This window comes from Schistocerca gregaria, chromosome 2 (genome assembly GCF_023897955.1).
Source record: "Schistocerca gregaria isolate iqSchGreg1 chromosome 2, iqSchGreg1.2, whole genome shotgun sequence".
In the NCBI taxonomy this organism is placed as follows: domain Eukaryota; kingdom Metazoa; phylum Arthropoda; class Insecta; order Orthoptera; family Acrididae; genus Schistocerca; species Schistocerca gregaria.
The window spans coordinates 354186946-354208936 of NC_064921.1; the positions used below are offsets into that span (position 1 = coordinate 354186946).

Consider the following 21991-nt stretch of genomic DNA (forward strand, 5'->3'; position numbering starts at 1 on the left):
AGTGTTGTGAAGACATGAATTAGGAGGGGGTGACAAGATGAAGGAAGCAGAAATTGTTGAGTGGAGGGTGCAGGGACAGTGGTTACCTGAGATTGAGGCTAGGATAGTACTGGAAGTGGAGGACGTGTTGTAAGGATAGTTAAGAGAAGCTGGTGGCAGAGGGATGGATGCAGATGGCCCAGGTTATGAAGCAGACTACTGTGAAAGCAGCCATGTCATATACCAATTCTGATGCACGCAAAAAATGCACAGATTTTGTTGCCGGTATGGCTACCAACCAGCTGTTCACTAGGGTGAATGGCTACAGCCAAACTGGATGGCACAACATGCAAATGAGCACTTTACACTCAGTTTCAATGGCTGCTTCATGCCCTGGGCCATAAGGATGCTTCCCTTCACCATCAGCTTCTCTGAACTATGTAATGAAGGTTATCCTGAAAAGACATTCTCCGCTTCCATAGTCATCCTTGCCTCTGTCTCAGGTAACCCATTGTCTCCAAACACTCAAACCAACAGTTTCATCTTTCTCCATCCCATCAGCCTCACCCAGTTCACACTCCCACATCACCTTCAGCATGTGCTGCTCCTGACCAGACACTGCATAACAAGCCTAGCCCATATACCTGCCACTCCTCCCTCCTGCAATCATAGCTGGAAAAACAGCAGTCTCCCTCAGAGCTGCTAGCCTTCTACCTTTAGTCCGTTTCCCTGTGTCCTGCCTTCCTCTTCCTCTAACCACCCCACTGGACACTATCCCCATCATAGTAGTCAGTCCACTTGTGAAAATACAATATTGACACTGTTAGTCCAGCTGGTACCATGTACAGGCATATGTATGTCTGTGTGTGGGTTTTCTGTGTGTATTATACTCTAGTTTGTCAAGGGATAACTCCAAAAGCTAGCAGGTTTTCTTTCTTTCTTTTGTGTATGACTATTGACAACTCAACACTTCTGCTTTTTGGTGAGTGGTCACCTCTAATCCGTAATTATTTGTATGGTTAGTGACTATTTTAATTATTTATGTATCTGTTTATGCAAAGAAATTTGAACATGTCACAAAATGAACAATGAAATACATACGGGAAACATGTACAAAAAGTAATACACTCACTAACCAAACAGTAATTTAACATTGTGATACTTGTACTCAAAAAAAGTAATTCCTTACTTATTCATAAAATAATAATAATAACAACTGTTATGCAGTAATAAATCTGAGAACTTTTATGACCACTAATATGTATTACAGGCCACTGAGGATACTTCATAAAAAAGGGAGTGAAAGGTATATGACATAAAAACAAACTGCCTTTTATATATTCGCATAGACAACCACATCAACAAGAAGATGATAATAATATTAACTGCCATTAATAACTGTCTATCTTTGTGATATGTCAGAAAATTGTTTAGTCTCTATATAAAAGCTCCAGATGATGACAATATATACACAAAACCCATTATGTCAATAAAAGATGATACCTTTATTACACCATTTAGACGCTGTGAGCTTAACATTTACAAGAATATAACTGTATCAGTTAATACACAATAAGGATGAAGCCTATTGTTTTCTACTAACAGGTATTTGTCTACTAACAGGTATTTGGACCTCCTTGTACAGATAATCAAGTAAATTACACAAGAACTGCTTTATCAAGTACAATCTTAATAAAATTTTATTTGGTAGCATCTGTTCCTTGTCTTGTGTCTACAGGCAGGGTGTTAAGGACTTGATGTGGAGAGACACAATGTATGGACTGGGATGACTTCCTTCCTAATTGCCTCACCTTGTGCCTGTCCTGATAAAGGAGTTTACCCTCCTTATGGAGCCTGTGTGTATATGTTAGTTCTATGCCTTTGCCTTACTGAAAAAATACAAAATGGCAAAAATGATAAGTTTATTTGGTGTGATTATGTGATTAAATTACCCCAATTCATAATAAGTTGATATTTTACAGAAGTAGCCTGTGTTGACTGCTTTTGTCAGTTAATGCAAAAGATGACTAAATCCACATCTTTGATGACTCGCATTCATCATGAGAGTGACAGGAAACTTTGCGTGAAAGTCTGAATGCCTGTGTTTTCTGTCAATAAGTTGGATAAATGACAAAAGAGTCAACAGCTTGGCCCAGTTAATCTTCCTTTATCTCATTTTATGTATTGCATGCCTTGGTACAGGCATAAATTTAGAATCTCCAGACTCTTGCAGTGTTGTTCATTTCACAAAATAATAACTTCTAATCTGCTCTATCAATATACATGTATGTGTCTGCATTTCTGTATGAAATCAACTGCAACTATTAATGGTTATTTGTGTCTTTTTTTTCCAGCAATAGTCTCGACTATAGTGATAAGGAGATGTAGTTCTACAGCTATTGACAAATTGATTTTTCATCTAAGAATTTGCATTTGGCGCAAACATAAATAAAATGTCACTTGAATTTTCAGCTCCTAATGAACAGACGGTCATATTAATATATTCAAGCAATTTGATTCAGAGTCAGTTCGGGTACAGTACTTTTCAAAAGAAAATTCAAAAATTCGTTTGCAAATTACTGTTGGGCACTCTAAAGCAAAGCATGTGGGAAGGTGTCCATCAAATTCTAGGAGATACGCATTAATGCAAAATCCATGATTGAATATAATATGTATATTATAATACATGGATACTCCTTAGATAGGGGAAGAACTAAGCAGCAAAGTAATTTTGGGAAAATTCAGAAAATCATGTTTTGAGCATGTCAGTGCACACACACAAACACACACACACACACACACACATACTCACACACATACACATTCAGTGAGAGAGGGAGGGACGGCGACAGAGAGGGGGTGGGGGGCGGGGGGAGAGATAGAGATAGAGATAGATAGAGAGAGAGAGAGAGAGAGAGAGAGAGAGAGAGAGAGAGAGACTATATTCTCCTGCCATTACAGCCAGACAGGGATGTGTAGTAATTTCGGATGGGGTGAGTGTTGGGGAAATTCAGGGGTAGAGGCATGTGAAAATAGAAAGGAACAGGACAAAAAGGAGATAGGAGAGATGATGAATAAAAGGGAATGTTCAGGATAAAGGATGCAAAGTACTAAAAAAAGACAAAGAGAAAGAGAAAGGTTCCATGTAATGATCCAGTGTGTGTAAGAAAGAAACATGGATAGTGAGAGGATACTGTGAAAACAGGAGAATAGAGTCAGGAAGGAACAAAATGAGAACTGGAGAACTGTGAAGAAATGTGAGGGACCAGCAAAATTATGGCCAGGGAATTTCAGGAAAGAAAGAAGTCTTATAGGCAGTGTTTCCAACAGCTAAATAAAAAATAAAAAAAAATAAAAAATAAAGAAAAAAGTGACGCTGAGGGAGGGGTTGTGGGACACAAATTATGTGGATTGTGAAGCAGCCATATACATCAGCAGCATTATGTTGCACAGTCTGTTCTGCAGCTGAGTGGTCTGATTGGCATTTTGTCACAGTCTGACAATAGTAATTCATTCAGGTGGATAGCTTGTCCATGCAGAATGCCATGCAATTTTTGTGGAATTTGTGGTGTGAGAGTATGGAAACCGTAAACTTATTTCCCACAACAAAGAATCAAGGGGAGAAGTATTAAGGCAGCAAATGCCAATAAATGATGATTTATGAATCGTGTTATAATAAAGCAGATAAGAAAGTTTGTTTGTATGGTTTTCACGTATGGTGCAGCAAGTGATGCACAGGGAATGGCAGTCTTTGCCAATCACTGCAATACTGTAAGTACCTGCCATTGCTGGAAACATTACCTTAACAGCAAGAGGCCGATGAAGGGAGTGGACACTGAAAATTGCACTTTATTTGCTGAATCAGTGAGACTAAAGCTGGATGTATTGTACTGTATGTTTTAAAAGTAGTGAGTTTTACACAAAGTTTATGCATTGATTGATAATTATCAATGATAATCTTAAGGAAGTGAAGGCAGGCTTAGATCCTGCAATGCTCAAATAAGTAGCTGTGATTCCAAAGTAGATAGTAGTTTTAAGGAAACAAAGGAAACTGTACATAAGGGTGGGAGCATATGATTGTACTCATTTGGGAATCTGGGACAGAAAAAGAGTCTGGCAAGGAACAAACAGTTAATTTGAACAACAAACTATCGATAAAGGTAAATAAGAATGCAGAAAAACTTGATGAGCATATTTTAGAAGCCAAAATACATAAAGAAGTGATGAATGACATTAAAGAAGAATTGGCAACAGATATAAGTACTTTAAGGAGAGGTCAAGAGATGCTGTGGAGAAAGAGGTTAAGGAAGTTTGTTAAAGTGTTAATAATATAGTTAAGCAACTTAGGGAAGTAATGAATGTTTCATGGGAAGGTTCCAAAACAGAACAGGAGGACATGCAGAAAAACAACATAATAAGACTGGGGGATAGTTTAGAGTGCTTGATAGGGTAAACTGATGACTTTAAATCACATAGGGACACTGATTATAGAGAGTTGCAAAAAAATAAAATGGAAGGTGGAGAATTTATGTATTACAGGAATCCAAAAGCTACGACAAGGGAAAGGAAACAGCTGACAATTCAACTGTTTGAACAGTGGGGAGTGTTTTGATACAAGGAACTGGAGTGGAATGCATTGGTAGCCACCCAAGCCAGTAATATAGATAGTTGTCCCAAGAGATTTCTGGAAAATAGTAACATGGATAGCAGCAGAGCCCTGGCCAGTTCTTAAGGACGTTTCTAGATAAGCGGAGGGTAGAAAACAGGGCCAGATGATCAAAGAAAATACCTTCCTTTAATCCAGGGACTGGATTACATCCAGTTTTGTTCTTGAAGTCATTTGAAGGAGGATTACCAGCTGCATGGAGTGATGAAAAGAAGACAAAGTGTGCAATGGGAAAACTGGAGGATAGTGCACCAGGATGGTGGACATGTAATGTGACAGATTTTACTGCTTGGAAAGAATTTTGCTGACTATTCAGATTGTGGGGATCAAGAGAAATGGTTCTAGAACTGTCAGATCTAAACCATACGGCAAGAAATGGGGAAGCTATAAGAAATATTTTAAACAGCACTTAGAAAATGCGAAATTCTTAGATAAGCCGGTGAGCAAAAACCAGTTAATCTAGGTTCTGAGACATAGACTACCTGTAACTGAACATGTTAAACTTCTTGCAAAGGGATACTCAAAGAGTAGGAACTTGTTTTGTTACCTAGGATAGTTAGATGCATTACATGAAAAAGAAGAAGACAAAGAAGAAGAAGAGTGGTCATGACATGGTTAAAATGGGTGGCAGGATAATTGAAGTAATACAAAAGGGCAAGGCAGTATTGTCAGTAGCCGGTATTGTGAAAAAAAACCTTAAAAACAGAGGACAAACACTGATAAAATGCTTCTTGCTGGTCATAACAGTGTTACAATAAACAAACTAACAATCAACAGCACATAATAATGACTATAAACAATATTGATGGAAACAACAAAAGTCTCTTGGCTGGGGTCACGCCATGGAACCAAAACATTTAAAATACAGGACCCACTGTAGGAATACAAATGGCAGACCATGGAAAGCAATTGCGGATAGGACTCTGAAAGAGAACAAAAATAAAACAAAATACGCAGGAACAAATCCTATTATAACTGGCTTAGTAGGAGGGCAAAAAAGGCATATTATTTTAGATTTGGAAGTGACATAGATGTCCTAATTAAAGATTACACCAAAAGATATGAGTACAAGGGAATTACCCAACTTATAGGGTGAAGGAGTGTAAGTTATTGGGATTACAGGAATAAAAGGAAAACTGGCAAAGGAAGAAGCACTGCCAGAAATTAAATTAGACATGATAACAGGTGAACATTCATTCTTGAGTTAAATATACCATGCTGTCAGGTATAGACTGGTTAATTAAGTACACAGCTATATTAAATTTAGTTACCAAATGGTTAACAGTACTTATAAATGGTAAAGAAATAAAAGTGCCAGTTGTTAGTGGAGGTCAAATCAGTGGTGAATACATATGGAGGATGCACGGGGAGCAGCCCCCCCCCCCCCTCCCTCCCTGGCCTGTGGGGCCATCCACATTGCCTTGCCACCCCCGCCAGAAGTGAGCCCTCATGCTATTCATTCATTTCTTTCGTCAGTTGGCTTGACTGAATCGAGTTATTGAGTAGTTTTACTTTACTATGCAGCACGTGTATCCATCTCATCATATTTTATACATTTCTATCTGGCACATAAGTAGCTAACACATACCTACAAGAAAAGGCATAGTCATTTTAGCGATCTTGTTATGTTATTCTGTCTGGAATTTGGTCGAGAAAAGTCATGAATATTCTACTGTTTCCTTGTACAGAGAACATTCAATATGTAGTATTATAAATATGGGCTATTCACTGAATAGGAAGCTAATTTACACTCAGAAGCAGAAATATTAAGACCAAAGAATGATAAGTAAAAATTCCTTGTTGTAGTAAGTGTAAGTGTGAAGATTAGTCAAGAGTGAGAGATCAGTTGATTGTGAACTATTAATAATAGTAATTCATAGTAATTTCTTAGTAAAAATATTGTTACAAGACTCGTAACAATACTTTTGCTAATAACATAACAATAGTTTCCCATATCTAACTAGTAATATGAGAAGATTCCTAAAAACACAATGTTACTAGGCCCTCTATCAAATGCAATAGAAAGTAACGGAATTGACAATATAAGTTCCACACAGATAAATTGCTGGATGACGTCATCACTGGAAACTCGTCCTTAAGTTATCTATCGTAAGGTACATATTGGCTTGCTTTCACAGCAGGTATTTGTTATTTGTTCACACTCCATAAAAGTCTGGAAGTGAACATTCTGACAGTGAATGTTCTCAAAACAACCAATCCACATATATAAGGAAAGCAGGTCACTGCCAGGTAGTCAGTTTGAAAGCTACAAATACTGCGATAACTTAGAAGTGATAAAAAGTGAACAGCTGCAATTATTGGCTATTACTATGCCCTTTAGTCAGTGTTGTGCTTGGTGATATTAGAAATATGTGGAGTGTGACCATGTGTGTTTTAGTGCTAAGTGTACTAGTGTTACATTTTTCTGTTCGAATAAAGTGTTATTCGAGAATAATTGGCATCTAATTTACCTACATCATAACAATATAATAAAATGGATCATTATGCAACAAGAAAAAGAAAAGTAGAAACATCTGAAGATTCCATTCACCATTCAGCTGGAAAAACACCACCACATATACAGACATCCATTATTGCCAAGAGACTTGTGAATGAACCACTAACAAAGTTTGCTAAACTTACTGGTAAAGATGGTGACCTTGAGACCCACTCTCAGCTCAAGTACAACATTGAAGCATCAGCTGATGCAAAACACAAGACAAATGCAAAAGTGAGGTCATAAATCAAATGTCAAGACAGAGAATGGAAAGCATTAGGAGAAACAGAGACCATCTTGTATCTGTAATAAAAAGAATCATATTTCATGGAAAGCAAAATATTCCTCTGCAGGGGCATAGAGATGATGGGAGCCTATTAGAAAACGAAAAATGATCATGAAAGTATAGTGACTAATGAGGGAAACTTCAGAGCTCTTCTAAGATTTAGAATTGTTGCTGGAGACTTGCAACTAAAACATCAGCTTGAGACCACTAAAGTGAACGCCACTTACGTATGTAAAACAACATGTAATGAACTTATTTCATGCTGTGAAACAGTGATGTCATCAAGAATACTGGAGGAAATCAAAGATTCTCATTATTATAGCACAATCTTTGATGCGACTATGGGCATAGTCCACATTGCCCAACTGAGTTTAGCTGCAAGATATGTTGATAGTGACGGCAAATTACATGAAAGATTTTTGAGTTTCATTTACATCCATAAAGACAATGATTGTAGTGGAAACATTGACGATGAACCTCAAGAGAGTCAAGATGAAGAGCATAGCATTACCGGTGAAGTATTAAGTACTACGATTCTGATGAGAATGGAAAGCCTTTCTCTGTCACTAGAGAACTGTGTGGGTATAGGCTATGATGTTGGCTCAGTTAATATATCAGAATTGAAAGGAGCTGTGGCTACAATAATAAAGAAAGCTATCAATGCACAAGTAGCACTGTGTCGAAGTCATCATCTCAACCTCTCTATCTCTCGCAGTTGCAAAGTTACAAGTGTGAGAAACTCACTTGCTACTATTGAAGAAGTGGTAGTGTTCTTTACAGTGTCTAGCAAGTGGTTTACTACACTGAAGTGTCACCAAAAACACTCACTGCAGTCACATTGTCAAACAAGATGGGCTGAGTGACATGATCTGTTATTCAATTTGCAGCTGATCTCAGAACAGTCTGCAAAGTTCTTAAAGAAATTCAGTGTTGGAGGAATACAACAATGGCTACCAAAGCCAATTTTCTCCTCTGAGCTCTCTCTAATTGCGAGTTTATTAGCACTCTGTTTACAATGAGTGACATTATGAGCATAACATATCCAGTCAGCAAAATCTTACAAGACCCTAGCTTGGATGTGGAGATGGCAAAAGCAAAATTAGATTTGATGCTCATGGTGTACGACGGCATGAGATCTAATGCTGATAGCCACTTTGCTCCTATTGTTGAAGAGGTGAAGACAGTTGTGGAAGAGTTAGATGTGGAGATGTGTCTTCCTCATCTTACAGGCAACAAAGACACAGGGACAACGGTGATCATAAAGATGATGCTAGGACATGTGGGAAAAGAACTGTTTCGATTCCAACCCTGGACCATATTATGAATGACATGAGAGAATGTTTTGCTGAAGAAAATATTTATCATTTAAAATTCAACATACTTTTGCCCTCACAAATACTGAAATATGATGGTAATGATCTGGTACATAAATTGAATCAGTGCTTAACTGAACAGTATTCATGAAGAAAAATCACTATTTGTGATTAAAAAGAGACTAATGAGAGAGATTCTTCAATAGAAGCAAACAATCAGAAATGACCTTAATGATCTTGATTGTGTTATGCAAGCATTGTCTGTTTGTTCTAGATGTGACTATCCTCCTTTGCACATGCTGTATAAAATATTTGCTTGTCTATCTGCATCTATTGCTACAGTAGAAAGAAGTTTTTCAACAAAGACAATGAAGAAGGATCGATTTAATGGCTGAGCGCTGTTGAACACTCACCCTGACATTGATTGTCCTATTAATGATGTTATTAACCAATTTGCCAGTAAGAATAGGTGCACAGAATTCATCATTTAAGGAAGGGAACCACAATTTTTATATCATAAGATGGCATTGTCTTCTAAATATGTATAATCATTTTAAATAAAACTTTCTTAAACATTGCATGTGGCTTGATTATTTTTTATTATGGTAAAAGTAAAGATATCTCAAGATATCTTTAGTGCCCCCTTCTTGAGGTTTTCTGTGTTTGCCACTGGATCAAAATGAGGACATGGAACAGGTGAGATTACAATTTTTGCCAATATATGGGTAGAAAGTTTGGACAGACATAACAGATGGCCACCTCCTATAACAGAAGTTGAAACTGACTTGGAGAGATGAACTGAAGAAAAGGTACAAACTAGAGGGTTACGGAGTGATTCTGAGAAAGAAAAACTACCGGAAATATTGAAATGTTAAAAATGAGTTTTTTCAGACCAAACAGGGTCACCAATGGTTACAAGTATAAGTTGAAGATCAAAGAAAAAAAACCATTTTTTGTAAAATCCTATCTCATACTGCTGGCCCTGAAATAGCCTGCTACCAAAGAATCTCGATTCCTCGGCTTGCGCCATAGGGTGGTGGGGTTTTGGGTTCCGCTGGATAGGTCAGGAGTCCACTACACGCATCAAGCAGCTACACGGGTAGCAGGGGTTGTGTGGCGTGGACTGGGTGGTTTTTTAGGTTAGATGGCCTCAGGCAAGTACAGAAAGGGCAACAGCCTCAAAGAGTGTGGGGCAAAGTGAGGACATGCGGGGACCAAGCAGCAATCGGTATTGTAATTGTAAACTGTCGAAGCTGCATTGGTAAATTACCGGAACTTCAAGCGCTGATAGAAAACACCAAAGCTGAAATCGTTATAGGTACAGAAAGCTGGCTGAACCAGAGATAAATTCAGGCCCAAAATTTTTACAAAGGCACAGACAGTGTTTAGAAAGGATAGACTGCATGCAACCAGTGGTGGTGTGTTTGTCGCTGTTAGTAGTAGTTTATTCTGTAGTGAAGTAGAAGTGGATAGTTCCTGTGAAATATTATGGGTGGAGGTTACACTGAACAACCAAGCTAGGTTAATAATTGGCTCCTTTTACTGACCTCCTGACTCAGCAGCATGAGTGGCAGAACAAGTGAGAGAAAATTTGGAATACGTTTCACATAAATTTTCTCAGCATATTATAGCCTTAAGTGGAGATTTCAATTTACCAGATATAGACTGGGACACTCAGATGTTTAGGATGGGTGGTAGGGACAGAGCATTGAGTGACATTATACTGAGTGTACTATCTCAAAATTACCTCGAACAATTAAACAGAGAACTGACTCGTGGAGATAACATCTTGGACCTACTGATAACAAACAGACCCAAACTTCTCGACCCTGTAAGTGCAGAACAGGGAATCAGTGATCATAAGGCCATTGCAGCATCCCTGAAGATGGAAGTTAATAGGAATATAAAAAAAAAGGGAGGAAGGTTTATCTGTAGAGCAAGAGTAATAGAAGGCAGATTTCAGACTACCTAACAGATCAAAATGAAAATTTCTGTTCTGACACTGACAATGTTGAGTGCTTATGGAAAAAGTTTAACGCAATTGTAAAATGCGTTTCAGACAGGTACGTGCTGAGTAAAACTGTGAGGGATGGGAAAAACCCACCGTGGTTCAACAACAAAGTTAGGAAACTACTGCGAAAGCAAAGAGAGCTTCACTCCAACTTTAAATGCAGCCAAAACCTCTGAGACAAACAGAAGCTAATTGATGTCAAAGTCAGCGTAAGGAGGGTTGTGCGAGAAGCGTTCAGTGAATTTGAAAGTAAAATTCTATGTACCGACTGGACAGAAAATCCTAGGAAGTTCTGGTCTTACGTTAAATCAGTAAGTGGCTCGAAACAGCATATCCAGACACTCCGGGATGATGATGGCATTGAAACAGAGCATGACACGTGTAAAGCTGAAATACTAAACACCTTTTTCCAAAGCTGTTTCACAGAGGAAGACCGCACTGCAGTTCCTTCTCTAAATCCTCGCACAAATGAAAAAATGGCTGACATCGAAATACGTGTCCAAGGAATAGAAAAGCAACTGGAATCACTCAACAGAGGAAGGTCCACTGGACCTGATGGGATACCAATTCGATTCTAAACAGTGTATGCAAAAGAACTTGCCCCCCTTCTAACAGCCGTATACCGCAAGGCTCTAGAGAAACAGAAAGTTCCAAATGATTGGAAAAGAGCACAGGTAGTCCCAGTCTTCAAGAAGGGTCGTCGAGCAGATGCGCAAAACTATAGACCTATATCTCTGACATCGATCTGTTGTAGAATTTTAGAACATGTTTTTTGCTCGAGTATCATGTCATTTTTGGAAACCCAGAATCTACTCTGTAGGAATCAACATGGATTCCGGAAACAGCGATCGTGTGAGACCCAACTCGCTTTATTTGTTCATGAGACCCAGAAAATATTAGATACAGGCTCCCAGGTAGATGCTATTTTCCTTGACTTCCGGAAGGCGTTCTATACAGTTCCGCACTGTTGCCTGATAAACAAAGTTAGAGCCTACGGAATATCACACCAGCTGTGTGGCTGGACTGAAGAGCTTTTAGCAAGCAGAACACAGCATGTTGTTATCAATGGAGAGACGTCTACAGACGTTAAAGTAACCTCTGGTGTGCCACAGGGGAGTGTTATGGGACCATTACTTTTCACAATATATATAAATGACCTAGTAGATAGTGTCGGAATTTCCATGCGGCTTTTCGCGGATGATGCTGCAGTATACAGAGAAGTTGCAGCATTAGAAAATTGTAGTGAAATGCAGGAAGATCTGCAGTGGATAGGCACTTGGTGCAGGGAGTGGCATCTGACCCTTAACATAGACAAATGTAATGTATTGCGAATACATAGAAAGAAGGATCCTTTATTGTATGATTATATGATGGCAGAACGAACACTGGTAGCAGTTACTTCTGTAAAATATATGGGAGTATGTGTGCGGAACGATTTGAAGTGGAATTATCATATAAAATTAATTGTTGATAAGGCGGGTACCAGGTTGAGATTCATTGGGAGACTCCTTAGAAAATGTAGTCCATCAACAAAGGAGGTGGCTTAGAAAACACTCGTTCAACATATACTTGAGTATTGCTCGTCAGTGTGGGATCCATACCAGATCGGGTTGACGGAGGAGATATAGAAGATCCAAAGAAGAGTGGCAGGTTTCGTCACAGGGTTATTTGGTAACCGTGATAGGGTTACGGAGATGTTTAGCAAACTCAAGTGGCAGACTCTGCAAGAGAGGCGCTCTGCATCGTGGTGTAGCTTGCTTGCCAGGTATCGAGAGGGTGCATTTCTGGATGAGGTATCGAATATATTGCTTCCCCCTACTTATACCTCCCGAGGACATCACAAATGCAAAATTAGAGAGATTCGAGCACGCACGGAGGCTTTCAGACAGTCGTTCTTCCCGCAAACCATACGCGACTGGAACAGAAAAGGGAGGTAATGACAGTGGCATGTAAAGTGCCCACTGCCACACACCGGTGGATGGCTTGGGGAATATAAATGTAGATGTAGATGTAGACCGAAGCTATAGTAAAGTGTCCTTAAGTGAGTTCCAGAAAACAACTGAAATCACTTTTAGGGATGGTGGATTTCTACAGTCGCTATTTGTCCGGAATTTGTGTAATATATTCTGAGATTATAAGATTGCTAGAACAAGAAACCAAGTGGACATGGGGTGGCTTACCAAGGGAAGCATTGGTAATACAGGTATGCAGAGAACATTGAGAAGGGCAAACGTTTTACACGACCCGAAACTTAACAAGATTTTTAAAATGTCTTTTGACACAATTATGGAAAAATAAGTTCTTACAGTAGTGTGGCAATTTCAACAATTTTTTTACCTCTAAGCTGAAAAAAAGTAGCACACACTGATCATAAAGCACTTCCTTTATTAATGAATATAAATCCCTACAGTGTCACCAGGAATGGAAAATCTTTCACATTTATTTTTTGGAGTATGGATTAAAAGACATTAATGAGGGAGAATTAGCTTAAGCGCTTATGCAGGAACAAGATAATGACCCTTACCCATGTAAGATAAAACAAGCCCTAATATGTAGTGAAGGGGCAGGTGAGAAAAGTAGTCATGGGACAACATTTTATACTAGAGGAGCAATGTGCAGCGTAATTGGTGGAGAATCTGTGTACCTCAGCAATTATGACATTGAATAATTATCTATATCCATTGTGGGTGAGGATATTTTGGGAAAAAAGAGTCCTTTATGCAAATGAATAATTTCTTCCTTTGTAAAAGTCTGGGCAGGAAAGTGAAAACTCAGATCAGGACTTGTCTGGTATGACAAAGGACAAAAGATCTGCTGAATATATCCTGGTAATAGTCAAATGTTGGTCTAAAATTGGTATATAATTCAAAGTCAGTTTATCTGTGGAAAATTTAGGAAGTCTGTAGAGGAACAAGGCAATGAAGCATATAAAAATTTTGAGATTTCACCCACAGACATCCCATTGAAGGTATAATGAAGGAGACAGGATGGTTATGTCAGACATATTGTACAAATACACACAGTATGTGGAGACAAAAAGTTAAGGAATATGAAACACTATTAAATGAGTGACCACACATAAGTACATGATTGACAAATGGGACAGTTATTGGAAAACTGTCCCCTGTAATGTCACTGATAAGTAAATTAAAACGGTCACCACATTGTAGTTGAGGAAAGCCTATTAATGGAGGAGATAGTAGGACAACGCCTCAAACAAAGAACAAACACAAGATTAAATGCACATAATAAAACTTGAGAGTTCCTGTTTTTGAGATAGGGAACTTGATTATGGCTCGAGCACAAGAGCATAATGATAAATTACAGATGAAGTGTAAAAATTTCAGCAGTCAGATCAATGGTACATGGGAAGTATTAGAAATGAAACACTCTAAAGCAATAGCATTAAAGGACCCATAACTAAAGAGTATTAAGGATAAATATAGAACATGTACAAAGGAATAGAACACAGGAAAATTCAAAAGAGCCCACCTTTTAAAGGCAAGAGAATACTAATTACAAGTTTGCCAATTATTCTAATTGTGACAGGGATATGGATAGAATTAAAGGGAGTTTTCGGACACAATAATAAGAAAATAAAAATGAATAAGCCCACTAACAGAGAAATATTCTCAGACAAAGGCATACATAATCATATAAAAAGGCACACAGATTCATATAACATTCCTTACTGTATGAGGGATGTTTTTGCAAAGCTATACAGGGCGCCCATAAAGTAAGTATCCATTTTGCAGAAAACGTACATGTGGATTATTTCTGTTGCAGGCACGGTGAAGAGACATCACAATTCTGGAACATCTTTTACGTGGCGAAACCTATGCTGAGGTCCAGAAGCTGTTTGAGAGAATGTATCAGAAAGATGCCCCTACAAGACTTGCCATTCAGAAGCTCGTCAACAAATTCTGGTGTGCAGACTCTGTAGCTGATGAGAGACACACTGGGTGACCACCGGTCTGCCCACAATATGTATACTGTGAGGGAAGCTATCAAAAGAAGTCCAATGGCATCTACCTGCCAGCTGGGTCGTGAACTATCCATGCTAAAATCCACAGTGTGGAAAGTGCTTAAAATGAAGGCATATCATATCCAGGTGTTTCACCAGCTAGAGGATGAAGACCATGTGGCATGAGCAGCTATGTGTCCTGATGTGTTGGAGGCTGTAGCGAGGAGGACCTGATGAATCATGTTATGTTCAGTGATGAGGCAACATTTCATATCTGTGTCATCATCAACAAACACAACTGCCGGATCTGAGCAGAGGAGCAACCTCATGAATGAATGAATTTTTGCAATGTATGCTGAGTGGATGTCCCTACTTGATACAATGTTTTATTGCATTCTGGAACTTTCATGTTATGTAACGGTTGACAACTAAAACACATTTGCTAATACAGACTGTTGATATATATGCCAATCTCCTCAGTTCTCAGTACATAATTACACAGATAATTATGAGAAAGTACAGTTTAATGGAAATCAGTGCTGTAAGTGTTTTGTCTACAGAGATGTATTCAGCAGATTACTAGCATATTTTTAAGATGTGATAGGTCATATATAGAACTACCTTTAATAGTAAACTATGGATGTAGGTTGTATTACTAGGTACTACGGAACATGTGGTAATATCACTTGTCTCCAAATGTGGAGGCAGCTAAATATTACCATAAAGCATGTCAATACCTTTCCTATTAGATTTCTGAAAAATAATTGGATAATAGGTTGCAACTGAATGTACATTCAGGAAATGGACAGTAATTTATATGTGGCATTTTCATTTAACTTCGGTAATTGAAATCCTGCAGTGAAATTTTCCATGTGTTGCAATAATGAAATTCTGAAGGAACAAAATGGAAAAAAATTATTAGACAAGTCTGGAAACTATGCTGTTAAATGATATTCATCTTGCAAGACTGAACAGCAGAATATGGAGGGTTATTTTAAGTTATTCTTACACTAACTTTAGAATGGGGAAACTTCAGATGTGTCATCTATCAAGTACCAACTATTGGCACCATATTCTACTTAAGACATATAAATGAGGTGATGTAAACTTAGAATGATCTGACAAAACTATAATATTGGCTTTTGATATGAGAAGCCTGCAAGCAGATGAGTCCTAAATACAAGTACATCAATGCCAGAAAACATTCACTGATGACTTATAGTATTCACCTTGATTTCACTGACAAATTGTGAGGATCAACATCCAAAATGAAAAAGAAAGGATGAATGAGTTTCAGGGTGCTCAACACTAAGGTTATCAGTAAACACTAAAAAGGTAACAGTGAAATGTAAGTATAACATTTCTATGGTAATGAAATTTCTAGACATAAAATCCAATACACTTGGATAATAGGCACCATAACTCATGGTTTAGCTATTCAACATTTCTTTAAGATATTTATTACAGTTATCCTCTTTTTAGATCTCAGCAAATTCCTGTTGCAGCCTAAAAATTTTTGTAGTAAGTAAAAAAGCAAGCAATAATATCATTGCATATAGATGTTAAAAATAAAATAAAAGCACATTAATAATAAAGCAGACAATTAAAAATCCAGGATGGAATGTAACAATATTATGAAAAGGAAAACTGCTACTCACCATATGGCAGTGGCTTCAGCTGCCAGAGGCTGTGTGTGTGTGTGTGTGTGTGTGTGTGTGTGTGTGTGTGTGTGTGTGTGTGTGTGTGGTCCATTCTCAACAAAGGCCTTGTTGGCCAAAAGCTTATACTGTGATGGTCTTTCTGCTGTGCCTATCTGTAACTCAGCATCTCCACTATATGGAGAATAGCAACTTTCCTTTCCATAATATTAATGATGAAATCAGCTTCATGTAGTGTGTTAACTGGACAGTAAAGGCCAAAAGAGTTTGATTAAGGTAAATTTAAAAAAAAAAAAAACATGTATGTTCCAGCACAATTTCCTGACGAGCTGCTAAAATAAGCAACTTTCTATGCAGAGCAATGATTTATAAAGTTCTCTTTTCTCATATTACACAGTCTCATCTAAGTCTCTAAATATTTGGTGATGAGGAAGTTTATTGCCACAGTCATTAAGAGCAAATTAAATTGATCCTTTACAAAGCTAGACCCTACTCTCTTTTCATTTTGCATATTCATTAAGTAAATTACCAGGCTGGCACAGAAAGGTGAAGATTTACTCACATGCTATTATTTTAATATTAAAGTACATGAATTAAAAATTACTGCTCACTGCAGTAGTGCCAAACTAAATTTAGTTGTTCACTACACCTATCTAAGTTTTTAATAAGATGACAAAAATGAAAAATCAGAGATGATATGAACTAAGTTAGATTGCTATTTACCACATAAAGGAAGCAGTGAGTGGCAGATGGGCACAGATAACAGTGCATTTAAAAGTACACTAAGATAATGGATAAAATTGTTCTTCAGATTTAGAAAAAACACCCACTCATTCATACACACAACATAGCCACTGTCATCTTCAGTTTCAGTGCACAGAGATGAAAGTGGCTCATGCATTGAGTTATGTGGGTATGAATGTGTGTGTGTGTGTGTGTGTGTGTGTGTGTGTGTGTGTGTTTTTCCAAATCTAATGAAGGACTTATCCTGCTTTTAAGTGCCTATCTGCTGCTCATTGCCTCCTATATGTGGTGAGTAGCAAACTATCATAACTCAAACCATCATTTCTAACAAGATATGTGCTTCATTTAAAATTAGTATTCTTCTGGCTGAAGCTAGTTTCTCTCCCAGTATTCCAGGAATTTAAATACATGGGTAAAAGGAGAAATCTTTTAGAAAATATGACTTTAAAATAAATGAAATAGTTTTGGAAGTATGAGTCCCAGAATTGCTAAAAATGAGATAGCTATCAAAATTAGTTGAAAAAAATTGTATTCATTCACCATCGTTGATGGAATTTTCTCCAAAACAGTTTTTCATAAAATCAGTTTCATAAGAGGAAATTTCTATTTCTTACTCTTCAAAGCCAAATCAGTGGACTGAATGATATTTAAAAGCAATTATTTATTTTAAAAAATTCATACTTTTCAGTTTACACGTAAATATATGAGATCAGTTTATATATTTATAGTACTGGCACAATGAAATTTTGGAAAGTGGTGATTGTTAATACCTACTGTTTTCAAAAATCAGTTAGCTGCAGTATCACCATCAACTCATCATCTGCATCAACACCAGGCTTTAACTTTTTTCTTTTCTTTTCTGTTTGATGTGTGAACTGGGGCATCATTGGGCAGTCAGGCAGTACAGAAGTGCAGTCAGGAAATGCTCAGTGGGGAAAGGGTCTCTCCTCTAGAGGCTAGTGACTAGTGAGGGAATCTAGGCTAGCTAGGGAGCTGCGTCGAGACAGGCCGAGCGAAGGGGGCCCACTAACCAATGATGTGGTTCCAAACAACTTGTACCAGCCAATCACAATGTTGGACAGATTCAGGTCATCCAACATTATCTGAGCAACGCCCATGAAAACTTTCTTGCCCTCGATTCTCCCGTAGTCACCCCACACAGTCACCTGAAAAATATAAATAAAAGAATTTTTTTTACTCAGTGACATTAATTGTGGATTAGTATTATTTACTGAGGAATCAATATTATCAAATAAAAATTTAAGGATAAAGTGATTCATAAGAAAACTAGCAGCAGTGTAGCAAAAATGACAACATAATTAAATGGTGAACAACCAGTTTCTGTAAGTGGAGTCATATTTAAGTAGTTGCAGTTGCAAATTAGATGCATAAAGAAGTCTTTGTATCAAAGTGTAATGGACAGTCAAATTACTCATTGTCTTGGAAGACTATATGCAGACAGCATATATGTAATGTAAAATTAGATTAACACCTGAATTTCATTTACAGACTCAACCGTCTGTTCCTCTTTTGTTTCTTACTTTTCTTTATCTTGTGCCATACAACAGGCTTCATAACACTGATATATAAATGGTGCAGATCATTACTATTAAGGGCCGTGTTTTCACACATGCAGGTGGTATCATTCTCTACCCTGCAATGCTAACATGACCATAACTCTAGTCAGCATAGGATGGCCAAGATCCGCAAATTTCCACGACAGCTTTGGTGTAATTTCATGCTGTTTGTAACACCTCAAAGAAAATATTGTATGGGTATCACAGAAGAACAGAAAGGAGTCTTCACAGAGTGCAGTTTGTGCAGCTGTTTGTGGAAATGCTTGTGATTGCATTTGAATCTAGGTAATGGGTGTGGATGAGATTTCATGGACTGAGGAACCATTTGGTGCATTTGGGAGAGGGTTTCCAAGAAGTTCAGAAACAATTGTTTACTGGCAGTATTCCCACAAAAGAAGGTGGTCCCACAGTTCACTAAAAGACATATTACATTAAATTTTTATTGACATATGAGAAACTACCTTCTCTTTCACATTGTGGGAATTTTCACTGAGATAGTACACAAAGCTCTATGTTTTTAAGTTTCCTCTGCAGACAAAACAGTTAAATCAATTACATGTTTAATGCCACTGCAAAATTTTAAATAACATTCAAAAAATTGACTATGGCTTCTCTGATGTCTTCAATAACAGTATGATGTATGAGATGGAATCCAAAATTTTTGGGACTGGTGCTGCCATCTAGAAAGTAGGAGTAGTAGATCTTTGCACCGCTAGGTGGCGAGATCTGCATATCTGATGAGTCAGAGTGCAGAGTGGCGTTCAGCTGGGAGGATGTGTTGTGTGTACACAGCAATTTCCGTAATACTCTGTGTTTGGTGTGCCGTGATTTTACAATGGATCCATGAATAGAACAGTACGTGTTTATCTAATTCTGTGTGAATATCAGGAAAAGTGCTATGGAGACCCTTGCAATGATTCAACAAGTGTTTGGGGGACAGAGCATGAGTCGTACATGTGTGTTTAAATGGAGGAGCCTGGGCTCTCCAAGGCCCAAAAAAAGAGCGACAGGTGAAGAGCAAAGTGAAGAGCATGATCATTGTTTTCTTTGATACCACAGGAACTTTGCAGATAGAATTCGCCCCATCCAAGCAAACAATGAATTCCACATACTACTGTGGTGTTTTGCAATGGCTCTGTGAAAATGTGCGGTGATGACGGCCTGAAGTTTGGCGTCAAGGGAACTGGCTGCTGCTTCACAACAACATGCCCTGTCTCATGTCCTTGCTCACCAGCACCTTTTTGGCAAAAAACAACATGGTGGTTGTACCCCACCCACTGTACTCGCCAGATTTGGCACCTTGCGACTTTGCGCTATTCCCAAAACTGAAACTCAAGTTGAAAGGCTGTTGGTTCGACACTCTAGAGAGGATTTTAGAAGCATCACTGGCAGTGATAAACACCCTCAAAGAACAGGATGCAGATAGGAACTACTTTGAGGGTGATGGTGACCATTAGTCCAAAGGTAAGGTTTTCAACAGATGGCAGTACCAGTACCGAAAATTTTGGATGGCACCTCGTATGCTGGAAATGCTGGCAATGCTTTCCTATCTTGAGATGCAAATGACACTAGATTTAAAGATGCATGCTGTGTCATATGCTGTTGATGCAAACTTTGTTAAGCAGTTAAATGTTCCAGAGATAACATTCACCATAGGTATTACAATGTAAAATCTATATAAAGGATATAAAGGACATTATTAATGTATGGTTTGTAAATAAATATATATAACTGAAAGTTGGTCATTTACAGGTTTATAGTTATTGAGTTGATGAAATTTTCTGTGGAACAGCAGGAATATTCAAAGAGAAACAACTTAAATCTGCGTTGATTAACAGTACTGCTATCAGAGACTCTATTTTATATGTGTGGACTGTCAAAGAGTCTTTCTTGCAGGAGCTGTTGCTCAATTCCATAAGAATATGCAATCAAGTACTGAAGAGATCTGTACCTAGTAGAACAGTTCATAATGGGAAGGACCCTCTATGGCTAACAGTTTATGTAAAGAAATCTCTAAGGAAAAAGTGACTACCACAGAAGAAATATGAGACAAGAGTTTAACAGCCTGTTGATGATGAGTTCATTAGAAATGCAGCACACGCTCAGATTAGGAAAGGATGTGGAAGAAAGCAGACATGGCCCTTTCAAAGAAACCTTTCTGATATTTGCCTGAAATGATTTAGGGAAACCATGAGAAACCAAAATCTAAATGTCAGGTGGGGAACTGAACTGCCATATTTCTGAGCATGAGTCTAATGGCTTGCTACTGAACAATCTCATTTGGTGTGGATGACTTACGACAGCAAAGCAAAAGAAGGAGTTCTAAATTCCATTTACAGCTGTTCCTTAACAAAAAAATGATCCAGGAATTCTGTAGCACACTGCAGAGATGAGATATATAGACATTGAAGTTAGTGGTGTTGCTCTTGTAATTACAATACACTGAAGCTCCCTTGCCAAAACTGTGCCCAGAGGCAGGAAGAAAGTAGAGGATAGACCTATCTACAAGACAATTCATGAAACTATTGTCCCATATCACTGATATACTTCTGTTGGATAACTGTGGATCTAGTGCTCAGCATTAAAAAGTATGTCGAACAGAATAACAACCTAATATGAAACTTCCTGACAGATTAAAACTGTGTGTTGGACCAAGACTTGAACTCAGGATCTTTGCTTTTTGTGGGCAAGTGCTCTACCATCTGAGCTACCCAAGCATGACTCATGCCCCATCCTCACAGCTTTACTTCCACCAGTATCTTGTCTCCTACCTTCCAAACTTCACAGAAGCTCTCCTGTGAGTCTCAGTCCAGCACACAGTTTTTATCTGCCAGGAAGTTTCATATCAGCGCAAACTATACTGCACAGTGGATTTCTCATTCTGGAGAATAACAACTTCCTGGTAACGAGCATAGATTTTGAAAATGCTGGCCATGTAAAATTGGAATTGCATGTTTCTTACATGACATCCTGAAAGACACAAATAAAGGCAAACAGCTAGATGCAGTATTTCTTTATTTACAAACAGGATTTGACTCAGTACTTAACACTTATTAATGAAAGTGTGGTCATATGGAATATCAAATGAAATTTGAGACTGGACTGAGGATGTCATGGCACAGTGGGCATCCCTTGTGATCTTAAATTCAGAGCCATCAACAGATGTAGAAGCAATTTAAAGGAATTGTATTAGGGACCATACTATACATGTTATTTATTAATGATCTGACTGAAAATATTAATAGCAGCAGCAGACTTTCTGCAGGTGATGTACTGTAGTTATCTATAAGGAAGTA

The 21991-nt window shown here is 38.0% G+C and overlaps 1 protein-coding gene across 6 annotated transcripts in view; it reads right to left on the reverse strand.

Moving 5' to 3' along the window:
- LOC126337046 (regulating synaptic membrane exocytosis protein 2) overlaps positions 1-21991 on the reverse strand; it is a 1181006-nt gene that overhangs the window by 95230 nt on the left and 1063785 nt on the right. For 4 of the 6 annotated variants that reach the window (XR_007565038.1, XR_007565036.1, XR_007565035.1 and 1 more), the window contains one exon: positions 17893-18284. Coding sequence is in view for 2 of the 6 variants with exons in the window: in XM_050001371.1 (XP_049857328.1) it covers positions 18150-18284 (135 nt within the window). In the remaining 4 variants the exon portion in view is untranslated. The remainder of the gene's footprint in view (positions 1-17892; positions 18285-21991) is intronic. The other 2 variants (XM_050001371.1, XM_050001370.1) reach the window with 1 other exon arrangement.